Source organism: Phytophthora sojae (genome assembly GCF_000149755.1).
Source record: "Phytophthora sojae unplaced genomic scaffold PHYSOscaffold_15, whole genome shotgun sequence".
Lineage (NCBI taxonomy): Eukaryota > Oomycota > Peronosporomycetes > Peronosporales > Peronosporaceae > Phytophthora > Phytophthora sojae.
The window spans coordinates 647,681-665,911 of NW_009258129.1; the positions used below are offsets into that span (position 1 = coordinate 647,681).

General features: G+C 56.4%; 9 protein-coding genes across 9 annotated transcripts; 3 read left to right on the plus strand and 6 right to left on the minus strand.

Moving 5' to 3' along the window:
• Nucleotides 1-472: 472 nt before the first annotated feature.
• PHYSODRAFT_532796 (hypothetical protein) lies at nt 473-1,786 on the minus strand (the record flags this gene model as incomplete). The annotated part of the gene is made up of 1 exon (XM_009540451.1): nt 473-1,786. One exon carries the CDS (start codon nt 1,784-1,786, stop codon nt 473-475), a length of 1,314 nt encoding a protein of 437 aa, XP_009538746.1.
• A 222-nt stretch (nt 1,787-2,008) lies between these two features.
• On the plus strand, nt 2,009-4,757 carry PHYSODRAFT_533104 (hypothetical protein; the record flags this gene model as incomplete). Its single annotated transcript, XM_009540452.1, has 5 exons — nt 2,009-2,305; nt 2,502-2,691; nt 2,768-2,815; nt 2,882-4,118; nt 4,223-4,757. 5 exons carry the CDS (start codon nt 2,009-2,011, stop codon nt 4,755-4,757), a joined length of 2,307 nt encoding a protein of 768 aa, XP_009538747.1.
• Nucleotides 4,758-4,896: 139 nt separating this feature from the next.
• On the minus strand, nt 4,897-6,458 carry PHYSODRAFT_362512 (hypothetical protein; the record flags this gene model as incomplete). The annotated part of the gene is made up of 3 exons (XM_009540453.1): nt 4,897-5,086; nt 5,157-6,095; nt 6,276-6,458. The coding sequence occupies 3 exons, from the start codon at nt 6,456-6,458 to the stop codon at nt 4,988-4,990; spliced, it is 1,221 nt and encodes a 406-aa protein (XP_009538748.1). The 3' UTR covers nt 4,897-4,987.
• Nucleotides 6,459-6,896: 438 nt separating this feature from the next.
• On the plus strand, nt 6,897-7,361 carry PHYSODRAFT_307583 (hypothetical protein; the record flags this gene model as incomplete). The annotated part of the gene is made up of 1 exon (XM_009540454.1): nt 6,897-7,361. The coding sequence occupies one exon, from the start codon at nt 6,897-6,899 to the stop codon at nt 7,359-7,361; it is 465 nt and encodes a 154-aa protein (XP_009538749.1).
• Nucleotides 7,362-7,531: 170 nt separating this feature from the next.
• On the minus strand, nt 7,532-9,798 carry PHYSODRAFT_307584 (hypothetical protein; the record flags this gene model as incomplete). Its single annotated transcript, XM_009540455.1, has 3 exons — nt 7,532-8,891; nt 8,946-8,970; nt 9,237-9,798. 3 exons carry the CDS (start codon nt 9,796-9,798, stop codon nt 7,532-7,534), a joined length of 1,947 nt encoding a protein of 648 aa, XP_009538750.1.
• Nucleotides 9,799-10,078: 280 nt separating this feature from the next.
• Nucleotides 10,079-11,797, minus strand: PHYSODRAFT_551299 (hypothetical protein; the record flags this gene model as incomplete). The annotated part of the gene is made up of 1 exon (XM_009540456.1): nt 10,079-11,797. The coding sequence occupies one exon, from the start codon at nt 11,795-11,797 to the stop codon at nt 10,124-10,126; it is 1,674 nt and encodes a 557-aa protein (XP_009538751.1). The 3' UTR covers nt 10,079-10,123.
• A 179-nt stretch (nt 11,798-11,976) lies between these two features.
• PHYSODRAFT_378238 (hypothetical protein) lies at nt 11,977-13,408 on the minus strand (the record flags this gene model as incomplete). The annotated part of the gene is made up of 4 exons (XM_009540457.1): nt 11,977-12,045; nt 12,567-12,670; nt 12,730-12,994; nt 13,097-13,408. Coding segments are annotated over 4 exons (750 nt in total), but the record flags the coding sequence as incomplete, so codon positions are not given.
• A 1,741-nt stretch (nt 13,409-15,149) lies between these two features.
• Nucleotides 15,150-17,324, plus strand: PHYSODRAFT_566381 (hypothetical protein; the record flags this gene model as incomplete). Its single annotated transcript, XM_009540458.1, has 6 exons — nt 15,150-15,700; nt 15,786-15,905; nt 15,982-16,163; nt 16,317-16,501; nt 16,571-17,040; nt 17,139-17,324. The coding sequence occupies exons 1-6, from the start codon at nt 15,212-15,214 to the stop codon at nt 17,322-17,324; spliced, it is 1,632 nt and encodes a 543-aa protein (XP_009538753.1). The 5' UTR covers nt 15,150-15,211.
• Nucleotides 17,325-17,369: 45 nt separating this feature from the next.
• PHYSODRAFT_533462 (hypothetical protein) lies at nt 17,370-18,145 on the minus strand (the record flags this gene model as incomplete). Its single annotated transcript, XM_009540459.1, has 3 exons — nt 17,370-17,431; nt 17,624-17,740; nt 17,893-18,145. The coding sequence occupies 3 exons, from the start codon at nt 18,143-18,145 to the stop codon at nt 17,370-17,372; spliced, it is 432 nt and encodes a 143-aa protein (XP_009538754.1).
• Between the last annotated feature and the right edge of the window lie 86 nt (nt 18,146-18,231).

The window sequence follows — 18,231 nt, forward strand, 5'->3', positions numbered from 1 at the left end:
ATATCGCTGCACGGTACACATACCGCAACCGCAGCGGGTGCATGCGTTCCTTGGGACTTCGGGATCCCACTGCATCTTCATGTGCCTCAGTAGTCAAAGTCGTCGCGCTCGGTGTAGTCGTCCTCGGTATTGCGCCAACGACGCCTCGCACCAATCTACGAAAACACAAAGACACGCATGCCCTCTGAATCACATCCAAAAATACCGCAAAACTACCATCGCTTGCTTACCTCGTCCAGGTCCTCGCTGTCCGCCAGAGACTCGTCCGATGACTCTTCGTCAGGGTAGTCGTTCGCGACATGGTCCTCATCGTTCGAGTCCTCGCTCAATCTACACAGCACGCCAACACAGGCAAGAGCAGGCGTTAAAACAAATCCAGCAGAGGCCACCATCGCCAGCAACCCGCCGTCTCTCAGCATTGTGCTCTTTAGATCGGTCCCGATCGCGCCAACATGCCCTCGTCACGCGTGCCTCAGCGGTCCCAGGGGTATCTATACAGGCGTGCGTACCCGTCCACTTCTTCGTTGCTATCGATGTCGGACTCCAGCATGTATTCCTTCACCTCGTCACTCGGCTCTTCGGACAGCCACCGATGCACCTCCGAGCTCACACTAACAACGGGCACACCGTTCACACTTGTTTGTTCCGCACCGTCTTCGGAACTTGTAGCAGTATCGTGTGCGGTGCCTTGGCTCTCACTAGCAGAGATATCAACGCAGTACACGTCGTACACGTAGTCCTTCTCCTGCTCTGCTTCCTCGCATGCCAATAGTGCCGTTTCCACATTGTCGTGGCCTCCACGCTTCGCAAAAACCGCCGCAGTAGCTCCTTCCCAGTCTTGCTGAAGAACACTCGTTGTACCCGAGCGCAGCAACACTTCAATCACATCACTCCGTCCGTGCAGCGCCGCCGCCATGAGAATCGTACTGCCGTCTGCGGGTCTCTGGAACGACACAGGGTCCACACGCAGTTCCGGTCGCCGCGCATGGTAAATCTGGAAGAACGGGGCAAAGTCGTTGGCGCGGAAGGCGTTCCAAATGGCTTCATCCAGCTCGCGCTCGTGCGGGTTCAACACGCGCGTGGGTTTCAGCCGCGCTCCATTCACCGTGACCAAGTCCGTCTTGCTCTTCTCCAGGACAGTGACACCTTCCTCCTTCTTCTCTTCTTTACTGCTAGCGACAGTGGACACCTGCAGGTCCACGAGTCGGATGCCGTGCAGCTCCATCGTCTGCTTCTCTTTGATCTCCACGACTGGCTGGAGGCCTCTGGACTTGAGCATTTCCTCGTTGCGTCGCGCCTTGGAGCGGCTTTGCTGCTGCTTGACGCGCCTCTCCGTCTGCTTTGAAGCTGTAGGGTCTTTCTGGAACACGGGTGCAATCTGCTTCTTGGCCAGCATGTCGGCGCGCTCGTCCTTGAGCGACCGAGCCTTGCGCTTGAGTCTCTCCGTCCACTTGACGCGGCCCGGAGCGATCGGCTCCTCCATCGTGTCAATGTGCTTGAACACGAAGCGCTTCTCGGTGGTCGACAGCTTCGTGAAGGCCTGCAGCAGGTCCTCGGCCTTGCCTTTGCTGCGCTTGGCGTCGGGCTCGCTCTGCTGCACCACGAGACACTCCATCGGGTCGTCCGTGCGCTTGCGCTTGAGCCGCAGGAACACGTAGGACGGCTTCTCATTGGCGCCCTCGGTACTAGGCTTGGAAGCGCGCGTTACTCGAGCGGCGGTGGCCGATGGCGCGGCGCGGGCGCCTGTACTGGTCGAAGGTGTCGGCGACGCCTTCTCGTCCACCATTGCTATAGAAGTTAGTACCCAAGTGGGGATATGTACCTATTTTGTGGTACGAGGATGATGGCTACATTTGTGTGAACATGTAGACGAATGGGGGTAGCCATTTTTGGGAAGTGCAACGTGTGAGTGAGCGTATTAATAGCGAGTGAGCACTGCAGCTGCAGTGGGTGACGCTATGCTGGACTAGTGCTGCAATCGACAAGGAGTTTTCGAGCGGCTGTAGCCATGAGCACGGTCGTTGTGGATGATCTGCGCCACGAGATGGACGAGAATGTCGTCGCCGCCTCTGCGACGGCCAAGCGCAAGCCGAGTGGGGGAGGGGGACCCAAGCCTGGAGATGTCAAGGCCAGCTTCCTCATTCGAACGCTGCCCAGGGACTGCAACCCGACGCCGATTCCTACGTGCGGGATGGGTCGAAGCTCTTCAGGGCTGCTCTCTCCTTTGATGAACAAACGACAGGAGGCGGAGCTGGAGATTCTGCAGCTAGACAACCCGTTCGACGACATCACGGAAGAAAAGTTGGTAAGTTGCAGGATTTACGTTGGTATTTGGGTCGTAGCTTTGCTGGGAACTTACTTCAGTATTGCAGAGGCAACTCACAGGCAGTCACGACCTCGAGCGAGTCACTTCGCTGCAGATTTCGGTCGACTCTTCAAAGCAGTCGGTGGAGGTGATCGGAGAGCTGTTACCATCGTTGCAGCAGCTTCGACTGCAACAGAGCTCGCTCAGCAGCTTCCGGGATCTGGGCACGTCTCTCCGATCACTGCGCATTCTTTGGGCAATGCACTGCCAAATCTCCGACCTGGACGGCATCGGGGCGCTGCTGAATTTACAGGAGCTGTACCTGCAGCACAACAACGTGAGCGACATCAGCCCTTTGGCGATGCACGAAGAACTCCGCATTATTGGTGGGGCCAGGTTGAGTTGACAAGAGGAGTTTGTGTTGGTGCCAATGTGTACTTATATTGTGTGTTACCTGTACAGATCTCGAAGGGAACCGCGTGGCCGATATCGGACAGACTGAGCAGCTAGGTGGGCAAACTTTATATTAGCCTAGATGCGATCAACATCTAACGTTGTGCGTTGCCTGGATATTAGCTTTTTGTCCACAGTTGACGACGCTGAACTTGACTGGAAACCCAGTTGAAAGCGTCGAGCGCTACAGACAAATCGTAGCGAACTTTGTACCGCAGCTCGTGTCGTTGGATGATCGAGCTTTCTCCGATAGTGAACGTGTCAAGCTGTCGGATTCGGAGATTGACGCCGCCATCGTCAAACACCATCAGCAGCAAGTAGAGCTCTCGAGTTGCGAGTCTACCACTAATTTACGAGTGAACGACATCAGCAGTCCTCGCCAGCTTTCGTATTCCTCGAGTACTGCAAGTCTGAACGGACTGCCAATTGATTCCCCGCACAACGAAGACTCGGGTAGCCGCCTCACGCACGGAACCGACATTGTATTCGCTGGAAATGTGTCGAGCGCGTTGCGCAGACATCGATACGAAGCTGAAACCGGGTCGAAGCTCGACCTCCACAACTCTTCTGGGACCAGTTCCGAAGGATCCATTACTGCAGCTGACTCGCGTCCATCTTCAGCTCACGGACTGCCTGAGCGTCCAAAGACACCTGCACGGCGTATTTCCATCACGGACACCCTGGATCGGGCTAAAGAACTCGATACCCACAAGCACAAGTCGCGCGACGCCATCCTCGACGAACTCAAGTCGTGGCAACTTGACAGTGTTGGTACTTCTCAGATCGGCGTTCCTGGCGATAATGGCGAAGCGCTCTACCTGGAGACGGATAGCTCACCAAGTCGAAGCAGATCTCGGAGAAAAGGAAGCATTGGTATAACTGGGAGTGACGCCACCGCTGCCGCTAGAGCACGACTGGAGCGCCGACCTAACACCTCCGCTGGAGTGCTGCGTAATGGTGCCAATGTACGAGAAGCTTTCGTCGAGATGTCAACGAGCAGGAACAACTGTCCACGACCGAGCTCTAGAGGAGGGTCTTCGAGACAGCGTGGCTCGACTTCGGGCAGTTCGGGAGTGGACATCCTGATTTTAAATGGCGGTGACGATGCTAAGCGCGCTTGCTCCCCAACCAAGACGCCTAGGGGAATTTACACAACCGCGTCCAGCTGCACGAAAGCTTTGGGCCACCACCACGACTGGAATTTGGAGGTTCTTTCACCGAAAGTGGACATCACCACGGCAAAACGTCACCTGCCATCTTCACTGAGCAGCAAACAGCTACTGGAGCGCTCTCAAAAGCGAGCAGGGTCTGGAAAAACCGCGGACGATGACGACTCAAGCGATAGTGACGCCGACGATGAGTAAGTATCCCGTGAGTATTGAGCTTGCTCGCTTGTTGTGTAATGACTGGGCTTGTGTCTGAAGTAAATAACGCTTGGTTTGCTCTGCCCTTTGTGAACTTCAGATCAAGCGTGTGTCCAGCTGTGTCCACAGAGTTTAGCAGCCCAACGCCGGTACCCAAGACAGCGTTCTTCAATGTGGCTGCGAGTTTGAACGCGATTGAGAAGTGGAGGGACGAAATGGAGTACGACGCAGAGGACACCGCCATCTTGAGTATCGCCAGTCTCCAGCAGAGTTGTCTTTCACCGCGTACTGCCGCTGGGCCTGTTCAAGAGGCAACCAATAGCACCAGCGTCTCCGATGGCAGTAACAGCGGCAGTATCCCTAGTGGCAACCAACAGCAGTCCCCTACACGCCAGCAACAACAAGAGTCAAAGCTGGTGCTTGGCCCAGGGAACACCGAAAGTGACAGTCAGAACGTCAAGCTGCTGAAAGAAAAACACGGACAGCTCAAAACTCGCGATGGCTTCCGATCTTACTTTCGCGGTATCGAAGAGGAGCGCCTGGAGGGTATTCTACGTCAAGCATTTGCAGACAACGACAGAGTGCAGCGTCGAATGCAGCTCATGAGTGGGTTCTTCCGCCACGAACTACAGTGATAAAACTAGTGAAGCAATACAACAAATGGTGGACACAAAACCATACGTACAAGGAAGTAGTCGCCGGGTGTATTAGGCAAATAGGGCCGACGCATTAAATTCTTCCTACCTTGTTGACAGGAGCCAATTGGCCACCTAACAGGTCAGCACTCCCGCATCCACCCGCAAGTTGCACGATTTAGCGGCTTCAACCCAGTCGTTGACGATAATCCACGTCTAATTGGAGCAATTTACGAGCGGTAGTCGGCGTTGATGGCCACGTACTCGTGCGTAAGGTCGATGCCCAGCACCTGCGTCTCCTCCGAGCCAACACCCAGGTCAATCTCCATCTGCAAATACAGAAACCCACGATTAGAAACATCATTCTCTAGACAGCATTGAGTCACAATACACTCGTACCTCAACAAACTTTCCGTGCGGCGGGTAGTTGTGCGAGCTGGCGTCGAGGCCACCGCGGGTGGGCTCGATCAGCATCGCGTCGCGCATGTGGGCCACGAGCTTGGCCTCGATCTCGTCGTTCAGCACCATTTCGCCGTTCTCGAAGATGACGACGCCGCCCATGCGGATCGTCATGCGGCGCTGGATGTCCACGTCCTTGTGGTGCAGCCCCATGTACTTGCCCACAGCCATGACAAGGCGGCCCACGTTCGGGTCGTTGCCGGCCACGGCGCACTTAAGCAGCGGCGAGTTGACCACCGACTTGCCCACGCCCTTGGCCATCTCCTTGGTCATGGCGCCGCGCACGCGCACGCGCATGACGTGGTGCGCGCCCTCGCCGTTGCGCACGATGTCCTCGCTCAGACCGAGACACACCTCGTGCAGCGCCTTCTTGAACTCGTCGAGCTTGGTCATGTCGAACGGGATCTGGTCCGACGACACGAGCGTCACCGTGTCGGACGTGCTCTGGTCCGTGTCGACGCTGAGCGAGTTGTACGTGTCGCCCACCACCTCGGTCAGCAGCTGGCGCAGCACGTCGCGCGGGATCGACAGGTCCGTGAGAATGTACGACAGCATGGTAGCCATGTTGGGCTCGATCATGCCGGCGCCCTTGGCGATGCCCACGATGCGGCCGCCGCACACGTCCATGGAGCGGATCTTGGGGTACAGGTCGGTGGTCATGATGCCCTCAGCAGCGGGCAGCACCGAATCGGACTGCAGGTTGTTCACCAGCTTGGGCAGGTTCTCGACCATGGAGTCCACGGGGATGCGCCAGCCGATGACGCCCGTGGAGCACGGGATCACCTGGGCGCCGCCCTCGAGCCGCAGGTGCTTGGCCAGGTTCTCGCAGACCTCCTCGGCGTCGGCCACGCCGCCGCCGCTGGCGCAGACGTTGGAGATCTTGTTGTTGACGAGGATGGCGCCGATCGTGGGCTCGTGCAGGCGCTTGCGGCCCACGAGCACGGGCGCGCCCGGGAAGGCGTTCTGCGTGAACACGGCGGCGAAGAGCGGCGTGGGCTTGACGGGCTTGATGAGCGTCATGGTCATCTTGGCCGGCAGGTGGGGCGCCTCGCGCGGCACGAAGTCGAACTTGGTGGTGGCCACCGAGAAGCCCCAGGGCAGGCGGCTCTGGTGCGTCTGCAGGTACTCCATATACTCGTGGCGCGACTCGAACACGAACGGGTGGCCGTGCGTCGACAGGCAGCGCGCCTGCAGCAGCGCGCGCGGGCGCAGAGACAGCGACGACAAGCGCAGGAGCGTCATGGCCGGCAGTGGGGATGAGGAGTCGACGCTTCACCAAGTGGGGCCCAGACCAGTTAAACGCGGATCTGCTCGAGCATATTTCCTGTGGAGCACACAAGAGAGAGATCGGGCCTCTAAACTTTTGTTTCGTTCACTACTGTGCGTAACCAGGTCAGCGCTGTAGGGACCGCTTATCCACGGTGTCTTGGTGCTGGAGATGTAGGCGACCTCCAAGGCTGGGACGGTTGTGAACCAAAGCGAAGCAAGGCGTAGCTGTGTATGTGCGCAGCTCACAGCGGGACAAAAGAGTCTGTCTGTATCGAAGCAGCAGACAGGTTGAAGTGGTTGAAGTCGCACTTTGTATATACACAAAGAAAAGTGTATTTTCACCTTACATTACCCACAATTCAGCAATCGGCCCCACTGTTGCAATAGGTAGGTCTGATGAAGGACGAGAGCATGGGGCCACCACCTGCGCACGAGGACGGCACCGACTCGGAGGCCCCGCTGCCGCCGCCACCGCCCCCTCCCCCTCCTCCCCAGGTGCGGCCGGAAGACGAGCTCAAGAAGAAGCGCCCGCAGTCGCAGTCCCAGCCGCAGCCGCTCAAGCCCAAGCAGAAGAAGAAGGACTTCCGCGAGATTCTGGCGCTCTTCCACGACGAGAGCGCGGACGCGGCGCGCGTCAAGCGCGTGTGGGGCGCGCTCTGGCAGACGACGCTGACGGAGGCGCAGGAGGAGCACAAGCGGCGCCGGCAGCAGGAGCAGCACGGGCTCAAGCGCAAGAAGGACGAGCTGGGCGGGCCCATGTCGGTCCGCGGCTCGCTCTCGCGCCACGGCAGCCTCACGCAGGACCACCTCAAGCGCGCACGACAGGTGCGGGCCTTTTGGTTGTTGTGGCTGCAGTCTTTTGGGTGCATTTGCTGATGCTTTGTGTGTGATTGTAGGGCTCCTCAGCCAGCACGGACTCGTCCGAGTCCAACAAGGCCAGTCGATTGGGAGGCAGGTTCCCCAAGAACGTGCCCAAGGGGTCCAAGCTCATGCAGAAGTTCGGCGGCCGCAATTAAGTAAATATATAGGGGTGAGAGGGGACTTCTTCAGTGCTCGACAGACAGTCGCTTCCGTGGTTTGTCGAGAGCGAGTCGAGGGCCTTCCGGGTTGTGATTGAGTGGAACCACGGACGACGAGAGGAGAGTGAAGCTGCTGCGAGGCGTGCTGAACGCGACACTGGATCGACGCCGTGACCTCGGGCTCGGAGACTCACCATCTTCGGGTTGGAGACTGATGCGCTTGTGCTTCTTTGTGAATACGCCCCAGAAACAGATACGTGAGTGCGCTTCCCCATCACGAACCATGACGCCGAAGTCCAGGGCACAGCTCGGAGTCGCCTCTGGGAGACCGTAACTGTTGGGTTTCTCTAGTTCCATCGAGTTGCGGATGATGCTTTTCGCGCGCACGGGGCAGTTCAGCAGCACTTCTAGCTCTGACCGTTCGTACCGTGGCTCTTGCTGCTGACTTGGCTGTCGGGTGCTTTGAAGCAGGTCCTGCATGGAGGGGGTCGGCTTCAACATCCTGGATCCGGCGATAACGCTCGGTCCTCGTCGTTTGCCCCATCTCCGACGGATCCAAGCAGCGACGCGTTCGTAGCGCAGAAAGTAAGTCGTCTTGAGCGCACTGTACAGCGTGAGGACCCCGAAGCTTGTGTCGATAATGTGCACCAAAGGGCCGTACTGCACCCACAGCACGTCAGCAGGTGTGATCACGACCGAGTCCAAGCCCAGATTGAAGCTGTAGCTGTGTGCGAGAAAGCCCGGGAATGATGTGAAGTCGTACAGGCGCTGGCGTTCAAGCGTCCACTTGGTCTCACACATGGAGAAAATCTTGTCCCGCATCACGAACGATACGACCGTCACGACCGCCAATATCTCCACGCTCGCGAGGTACGTTCGCCGAGCTATCCGGTAGGCACGCTTCTCTTGAGCGGCGACGAATAACCCCCAGAGACTATTCACCAGCAGCAACAGCAACACCCAGACGCGAATGTCTTGCAACTTCTGAGCGAATGAGTCGCTCCATGTCCAAACGACCGAATTAGGCTGGACGATTTGCCACGAGAGTAGCTGGGATACAAACGTTGCAGCCACCACACGCGGATTCCGGTACATAGATCTCGAGAAGAAGGAGTAAAAGAAGTCTTCGTTCAGAAGTTCATCATTGACTGGCGCGTTGTCTTGTCTCGGGGCATGCGCTTGAAGACTTACTCCACCTAGTTGGTCTCTTGAGCCAGACGTGGACACGGAGTTCAGTGAAGACCGACGTACGTTGAGTCTGGAGGGCGTGTCACTTTCTCTAGAAGAAGACAGTCGCTCCCGTATCAGCGCCAGACGCCGGACAACCCGGAGGTTGCGAAAATGCCGTGCAGTTGGGTATAGAACCCATGCCAGCACCTCGAGGGAGCTAAAGAAATGGAGCAGTAGCAGAGTGGAGTCAATAACAGCGAGCATCACGTACAACTGACCGAAGGAGCTGAAGTTTGCTGTCGTGTGAGTTGTCAAGTGCACAGTTCGAGATGCAGCCCCCAGTCCGTTTGAAGCGTGACTTGACTCTGGAGGCGACCCCAAGAGGAAGTAGCTGTGTGTGTTTTGACGAATTTCCCATCGGATGTTCATCCACTGAATGATGTCCATCGTCAGCCACGCAGCAGGAAATGCACGCCTGGGTGCTCCACCCCCACGAAAGCACTGCGATGCTGACTTGGGCTCCCGCAGATGTACAAGTTCGGCACATACTTGGAGGACTCACCCGCCACTTCATTTTCTAGGGCGGACGCACCGACCACGAAACCTTCAGCACACGTGACTCCATACAACGGGACGGCGAAGCTCAGCAAGTCCAGCATGTCCAGCAATTCCCTTTCTGCAGAGCTACCCACCGGAGCCATCCAGTTCACTGGAGCGTCTATAGCTGAAAACACGTAACGATGATTAAAGTGTGCAACAATCCCCTCCTGGCAGATCGGTGGTCTTCGCGAGACGAACAGCAGTGAGCAGCTCGCCCACGCTATCGCATCTGCACGGCTATCGGCTATCACCACCAATGAAGACGTTGCCTTGGTCGTGTTCGTCTCGGAATCTCCGTTCAAACGACAATTACTGAGTAGCGCACTCAGGAAGAAGGTGTTCCCAGGCGAGCAAAATGGCGTAATGGAGTGGCACCGCGAGAGGAACGCCGGCCAGCCTGACACCATAGTCACGTTATCCGTCGCAGTGGCTGAAGGTGTCGCTGGTGAGTCCTGGAGGTAGACTGTACTGCCCATTCCGAAATGGTACGAGTCGGACGGGCCAACCCAGATCAACTTGTACATGATCGCGAATATCGAGGCCGCACAAGAGAAATATCATGGCTAGACTCTTCAGTACGGGGGTCGCATGCTTCAGTTGCTGCCATCGCTTGGTCCAGACTCCTGGCGGCCTCACAAACAACGGTGCTGGAATGGGCGCTCCACTACCCGCTACCATCACCATAACGTGAGTCCGACCACAGCAGGTTGACTTGGAGAAATCTCGGGTATTGGGAAGAAGACTACACGCTTCCCAACTGCAGCACATGAACTGACACGCAAAAATAAATGTGAGAGCAGAACAAAGCACATAAATACATTGGTTCCCATCATCGAGTTCGTCAACTTATCACCCTACACTGGCGCGTGGTGGTTTCTTGCGGCTCCCCCCTTTGGATGCCTTGGAGTTCTGCAGCAAACGTCGAGCCGCAGCTTGTGCAACAGGACTCGACAGCAACGACACGCCGGCACCACTAACGCGAATATTTTCACTGTCGCCTGAGCGCAAATCGTGCAGTAGCTCTTCAAATCCACGCCCGTAGCTGATGTCACTGGAGAAGATGTAGCCTCGGCCCTCTCGTTCAAGCAGCCTTCCCAGTGACGAATCCACACCCCGCGGCTTCTTGGAGAAATAGATCGGCACGATAGTTTTACCTTTGTCTTCCGCAAACGCCAACTGGTCACTGACCAGCTCCGTCTTCACACTGCGTTCCGAGAGCATGACGAGAAATATGGAGCTCTGCAGAATTGCATCTTTTGCTGCCAGGATACGCTCCTTGGTGCTCGAAACATTCGTCATTGAATCGACCACGAAAGGAAACTGGTAGCGGCGCAGCTCAGTGCACAAGCGTGTTACGAAGTCACGATGGCAGTCTCCGTGCGATACAAAGATCGAGAACGTCGGCCCGCCGCCACCAAACGTATTCCGCCTCCCACTTCCTCGCACGATTACAGCGTTCACAATCTCATCCATTCGTCGGCGTCTCAGAGTTGCAGCCCGCCCCAGTGGTTGGTGTTTACTTACCATCGTTTGAGCAAGATCTCGGTCGCCTCCTAGCCGATGCATTTCCACTTCGTCGCGCAATCCGTCGATAAGGCTTCTTAAGCTTGCTTGGAATTTATCCTCGTCGATCTCGAACTCGACGTTGTGCACAGTCGACGTGTCTGATGATGTGGACCCGTCGTCACTTGAATCGACCATTTTCGAGTGATGAGACGTCACGGCTTGTCCAAACGGCACGATCTGCCGCGTGAAGACAAACAACTGCAATTCCTCCGACATTTTGACGGACTCGCACGAAATCGGCACCACTGGGACTTCGTGCTGCTTGGCGAATGCGAGCTCATCCATACACAAGACACTCTGCGCGTATCCTTCGCTGAGCATGCAAACTATGGCAGAAGCGTTCTTTATCACTTCCAACGACTTTTCCGAGGCACCCCCACCCTCTCTTCCAACCGCATCTTCAGCTTCACTGCGCATATGCACAGTCATAAAGTTCTGTTCAATGCCCGCGCGCGCACGCTCAGCAAACGCACGGAACACCGGGTCGAACGAAAGCACCACATCAACACAGCCACCTGCGACCTTGACAGCATATTGAAGCTCAGCTGATGCACAGCACTCCACAGCACGACGCCCGTCCCCGTTCAAAGCGTACAAATCAGCTTTACCTTCGACAAGCAGAGCTAACGCAGTTTCTTTATATCCGAGCCGCAGCGCGATGTGGAGAGGGGTTTCTTCGATCTCGTTCGGAACAAGATCATTGACATCTGCCCCAAAACGGACAAAGAGTTCGACACAGTCGCCCCGCAATAGTCCGCCATCCACTGCGAAAGCTAGCGGTGTCATTCCATCGTGATCCAATTGCAAGAAGTCAGCATCCACTGCAAGTAGCTCCTCGACTGCCCCAGCGTAGTTGTGGCAAGCTGCCCAGTGCAGCGGAGTGCGTCCATGACTATCCTTGGCGTTGACGTCAGCGCCTCGCTTGACAAGCTCACTAATCACGCGATGTCTTCCCATCACAGCCGCCCAGTGCAGTGGTGTACGGTTGTTGACTCCACGTTGAAACTCGCCCAGGATATCGGGACTGATACCCCACGACAGCAAATGCTGCACAGCAGCCAGGTTTCCTGCAGCTGCAGCTTCGTGAAGCGGAGTAAGTGCGACATCAGCACCCCACTCCTCAAGAACTGTAGCGAGTTCACGTCTCCCAGCGAGCTGCGCGCGTTGAAGCACCGTCGTACTGGAAGCGTTTCCACCACCCGGGACTAGAAGGATATTGGCTCGATGTCGGATCAGGCATTCCACAACGTCAGCGGAGTCCGCTAGAAAGATTGGTGTGACGCGCATTGAGCGCGAGAAGAAACTCGACCGAGCCAGGATATCGAGGTTGGCCCCATACTTCACCAAAAGATCAATAACCTGCGTGTGGCCGTGCAATGCAGCTACATGCAGTGGTGATCCTAGGATATGTGTTACTTTCTTGACGCGAAGCTGGCACAATTCATACAGCAGCTCCAGGTTCAACGTTGCACCTGAAATCTTGTCGAGAAAGTTGGGGTTCAGTCCTGCCTCCAGCAGCACCGATACGACACGTACGTCCCCAGCGCGGCACGCCACATGCAACGGGTTGAGCGTTCGATGGGAGAACATCCAGCACACCAGCGCAGGCGTCGTGTACATCCTGTTCAGCAGCATATCCAGCTGCATCTTGGACCCCAGCACATGCTGCGCGCGCTCCAGCAGCTTCTCCACCGCGGCACAGTTGCCACTCGCTGCAGCGTCGTACAGTGCGCCGCGCAACTGTCTCTCCACTGTACGCACCGTACCCTTCGTCGTTGCCCACGGATGCAGTTCCTGGTTCAGCGTCAAGTACGAGTCCACGTGATTCGACTGCAGGATCGGCGTATCAACGCCGCTTGGAGTTGCGGCCTTGTCTTCTGTGGTATCACCTGCAGCAACTCCATTGGCTCCAGCCAACGCCGTGGGGGCCACAGCCATCAGCTCGTCTTCCTCCAGCCCCGCTCCAAGCTGCAGTTGCTGGTGCGCGCGTAGTCGGTCGAACTGCTGCGCGTGTAGAGCAATGGTAAGGATGGCCAGCAGCGTCACGTACGACGTGGGGTCGCTCCAAATGGCCCACACGCCGTCCTCCGTGAGCTCCCCGAACGCCCAGTAGACGCCCAGCATGAGCACGACGATCCACGTGAGCGACACCGTCTGCACCACAACAACTGCCTCGAAGATGGCCAGCGCCAGCGTGCGCTCCAGCGTCACGCCGGGCGCGTCGAAGGCCGAGCGGGACAAGGAGAAGGAGCTCACGGCGCGTGGACCCAGCAGCTGCTCGCTCGTGGTCGCGGTGGCCCTCGAGTCCTCCGTAGAGTGGGGCGGCTCGGCCACCCGCACGCGGTAGAGCGGCACGCACGGGAGGGCGGCCAGCCCCAGCGACACGTTGAGCGCCTGCAGCCCGATCCAAATGTTGAGCACCACGCCCTCCTTGCTGGTGAAGAAGAGCAGCAGCAGCGAGCCCAGCGACAGCACCGACGTGACCGCCACGCGCCACGTATAGTACGAGTTGGACCACTGCAGGTACGCGTCCGCGCCGCGCCAGCCACTGCGCGGAGACGGCGGCGGCAGCGCTGGCGGAGAAGGCGAAGGAGACGCCTCGTCCGCAGCCATGTTGTTTCCCGAGTGATGGTCCGCCGTGAGTATCGTATTGAAAGGGGAACGAATGGGCCAATCAGGGTCGACGGTGCCATAGATAATTTATAGCAGTAGATTTGCTCTCCAAGATACTTAAATTTGAATTTGTCGCAGCTACAGCCCCACCTATATACATGTAGATGCAGTGCCCGTGCAAGCACTCATATACAGTAGAATCCCCGAGACACATGCGTTTGCTCTAAGTCGCCAGAGTATTGAATAATATTCACTCAAACCTGCAGGTTACTGTCTCTCGATCAAACTTGTTGCCCACCATGCATATGTGTTGTAGTAACGGCGCCTCCACCTGTGGACCCACCACGCTAGGAACATCATTCCCCCAGAACATGGCGCGTCTGCGCCTTCGGTTTCCTCAACGAAAACTAAGTATGGGGAAATATCGGCATTCCCGTCCGTCCATGGATTCTCAATATAATATTTTCGTAAGTTATGCATATTATGCGTCGCAGAAGGCCCGAGTTCGTTGTCGACCAGCGCGTCGGCGTCGCAGGGACTATTTTGTGGCTTTCAAAAGAGGCAATGTTGGTCTTGATTCTTCCTCTCCAACGAGCATATCGATCCATTCAAAAATTCGTTCTGAATCTGCGTGTAATTGAGCGTTAGGCCAGGATTTTTTAGTTTGCTAAGAGGTCTCTGGCTACCAGAGATATACTTGTACGGTGCCAGAGTATGGCACCGTATTTCAAACTTCCGGGGAGCTCACGACGATGCCGGAATGGCGAAAACGCAAAGCTTGGCCCGTTAACACACACCAGTACCGGTATGCTTGCACTCTACTTACGGGTACGTTTTCAACCTGTAAGAATTGCATGCTTTTGGCATTTTTCGCTGCAAACGCCACTGCTTCGTGAATATGGAAGCATACGCAAGATTTTTTGCCTCGCGGATTTGAGAAGAGTACCGGCAGGGCAGCTCCATTTCACCCCAGCCACGAAGTTTTCTTCAAATTATCAAATGACCATGTCTAGAAGCATCGACTTGCTATTAACTGGCAGCACAACTAAATGGTTCGAAGTCTTCATCATCATCACTTGAACTCCCCACGCGATAGTACTGATGTACGTGAAATCAGCAAATCAGCCTGCTGCAAGTCCCACTTATCCGACGCCCGAACACGGTCGGATTCCGATACACTTTGAAGGACCAGTTTGAACGAGACTGGCTTGAGCCGTTTCACCAACGCCTTCGTTGGCGCATTGGGCTCATGAGTGCGCCCGTACACGTGTAGCTGCTGCACGCAGGTCGTGCCTCCACGGTTGCGCCCGTAGGCTCCATGTGAGTTTTCTGCGAGGAAAGGTAAGCAAACACGCGGCACTTTGAGATTTTACATGTCCCGGGCGAAACGCCCAACACTGGCGGTCCTCTATTGCGATTGGCCAAATATATTTTAAAGTCGGTCGGCTCGTCTGCACAAGGCGGTCCAAATTCCGCAACACAGGGCGCCCACAATGCAGCGGAGCTTGCGAGGCATTTTCCGGCATACAAAACGCGGTCGGTCAACCAATCAACCAACGCCGATGCGACTTCAGAAAGGAAGAAGGCAGGCCGAGGAAGAGTGCACACCTCGCAGGCGCAGCGCTCTCGCGGACCCCACAGGCAGCTCCAGACAGCAGGACCCACAGCATCAGACGCACAGCTCTCTCAGCTGCTCGCCGAGCCTCTCGCGCCCTCGAACAGACCAGCACAAGTGCAGATAGACAGGTTCAGAAGGCCATGGCCAAGCGCATTCGAGTGACCAAGCAGGACGCGGCCGTGCCGGCACCCGCAGGCCTCGCAGACGCAGCCAAGACACCCGCAGCACCGCCCAGCGCAGCGACCAAGGGCAAGGCGGCCACTCCCACCAACGCCGAGGGGAAGCACGTGATGCTGCCCGCGTTCCTGTCCAAGACGTACGAGATCTTCAGCATGCCCGAGTTCTCGCACGTGTGCGGCTGGAACGCCAACGGAGATACCATCATCGTGTCGCAGCTCGAGGCCTTCGTAGCCCTGGTGCTGCCGCGTTTCTTCAAGCACCGCAACTTCCCGTCGTTCGTGCGCCAGCTCAACCTCTACGGCTTCCACAAGACGGTGCTGGACTCGAAGCGCCTCGAGTTCCAGCACCCGTACTTCAAGCGCGGCCGGCCCGACCTGCTGCACCACATCAAGCGCAAGGTTTCCAGCAGCAACCACCACAACCAGCAGCTCGTCAGCTCGTCGCTTCAGGTATTTGACGACCGACGATGGATTTGGAGAGGCGGGACGAGGGACTCACTTGCTCTATTTTTTTAAATTGTATTTTCTATCACAGAACTCACGCCTTGATGCGCACCGGGAGATCTCCGATACGCTGCTGCGTGAGATGAAGGAGCTGCGCCAGCGCAGCGACGCCATGGAGAAGCGGCTGCGTGAGTTGGAGATCGACAATGCGGTACGTCCGAGTGGCTACAGTATGTGCAGCTTGTGTTGCGGAGAGAGCTGATGAGATGTTTTGTTTTCGGTTTTAGATTGTGCGGAGTGACAACCTCAAGCTGTGGAAGCACCTCGAGTCGGCGAAGGACAAGCAGCTGATCATGCAGGAGAAAATGAAGAAGATCATGTGGATCCTGTTCCAGATCTACCGGGGAAAGCAGCAGAACCTCCCCAAACTCTCCAGCAACGACGCAACTGGCGCGGTGATCAGCGAAGAGTAAGTGTCGTAGGCTTGCTGTGCTTGCGGAGTGGCGTGTTTTTGCGAAGCGCAGTATGCGATCTGTGACTAACCAGATTTTGCTGCTGTGTGGTATTTGCAATTCGCGCCTGCTTCTCGTTGGCTTCGAACTTTTCTTTGACCTATTGGTAGCTACATCAACAGCAGTATGCTTGGTCCAAAGGAATTCCGAGATGTACTGCGGTTTTTAGCGATGGACGAGCCGGCGCTCCTGCCTGGAGCCGCTGCCAATGTAGCAGCTGCAGCGACGGGTTCACGAAAGCGAAAGTTTGTGGAAGTTCCGGCTGATATCACCTCAGGTGCCCCTTACAAGCTTGGTGCGTCTCCGTCTTGGGGCTTTGCTGACAAATTGCAACGTTATCCTAACTGTATGATGTTGCCGCTAGATGTAGAGCCGTCTTCTGTTGTCGAAGTGCCTAGTGCTGTGGAGGAGCCCAACCCGTTCGCAATGACGGTGCCGTCCAACCCGCTTCCTGTTATGCACCAGGATGCTGCTGCACAAAACAACATTCTGAGCATTTTTTCGCCGATGAAGAACGGTGTGAGCAGCAACGTGGACCCAACGGTTGGCGGATTTCTTACAAATGGCGTGGAGACAATGCCGAGCGTGCCCGCAGCTGCACCTGCACCTGCACCGAAAGTATCGACCCCAACTGCATCAGCCCCAGCCGTTTCGACACCAACGGTGACTACACCAAGTGCTGTAAACACACCGAGTGAAAGCGCCGCTACGTCACATGGTACCACAGCTGAGTCGACTGTCGACGCCAACAGCAACAACCAACTGGCATTTTTGGACGAAGAACTCCCATTGCTGCCCGACTCGGACCACTACAACTTCACTGACGGCGAGCAGGTACTGTAACGCATCCTGTGGTCTTGATTCTCTGCATTTTTGGGTTTCTGTGTGAGCAGCGGTGTTAATGAAGTGTCATGCGTTGGACTGTGCATTAGCAGGCAGTAATGAAGAAGCTTGAAGATTTTGAGACGTCGCTACTCGACGAGTACGATGTTAGCTGCCTCGACACACTGCTGCAGCAACTGAAAAACTCGAACGGAGACAAGCCGGCGGGTGCTTCCGTCGCAGACCTGGAGGAGGTCGTGGTGGGACCGACCAATGCGTCTACACGTGACGCGTAATTCGGCGAAGCCATGGATCCAACGCTGGTGCATCCTGTGACTACCTTACCGAAGAACTTTCATATCCACGTACATGTCAAGCGAGTCACCGCGCGCGCGTTTCGTCACTGAGAAGAAGAGCTGAGCAGCACATGCAGTTGCGTGCCTGGCACTTCTTCGTACAGCTGATAGACACGCTCAAGAGCGCGTTGACTCGCGTCTCCCTCGTCCGGGTATAGAAACAGATCGAGTGTCAAAAAGTCAAGTGAAGAAGATCAAGCGGAGCAGTGGGAGCGAGAGGGCAGCTTTCAGATCGCGACGCGAAACCAAGAGAGACGGAGACGAGTTCGTACGAACAAACAGCCAACAGTTGATGCGATGGGCATTCGACGGCAGCGAACGAGCGCTCCGAGACGATGACGAACACACACACGCGGCTGTTTTTATTTATGCAATCATGCGAGAATCGAGACAACCAAACCAAGAAAACAAGAAAAATGGTTCAGTAAATACTCTTCCTGTCTTGTTGTACGACACCTTTATCCTCTACCTGGTGCCGTCTGCTGGCGGGTTGGTGCTTCCAATTGACCGCGCAGTCGCTGGATCTCCTTGTCCTTGCGACTGAGCTCCAGTTGTGCAGTGGCGAACAGAGTCGAGATGTTGGCCTCGAGCTGTTTGTTGGCCGCTCCAAGCTGTCGGTTCTGCTCCTGCAGCTGCGCCAGCTCGTCCCGCAGCCGCGCGTTCTCCTTCTCCACCTGCGTCTTGAGGTCCAGCGCCTCCTTCTTCTCCAAGGCGCTGGTGGACGTGTCCAGGTCGCCGTACAGGTCTTCCTCGGTGCTCATGGTCGCAGGCGAATGGCTTGTAAACCATACAAATCTCCAGTCATACCATTTTCGGAATTAGACGGAATTCCAGCATTTCGCCTCGC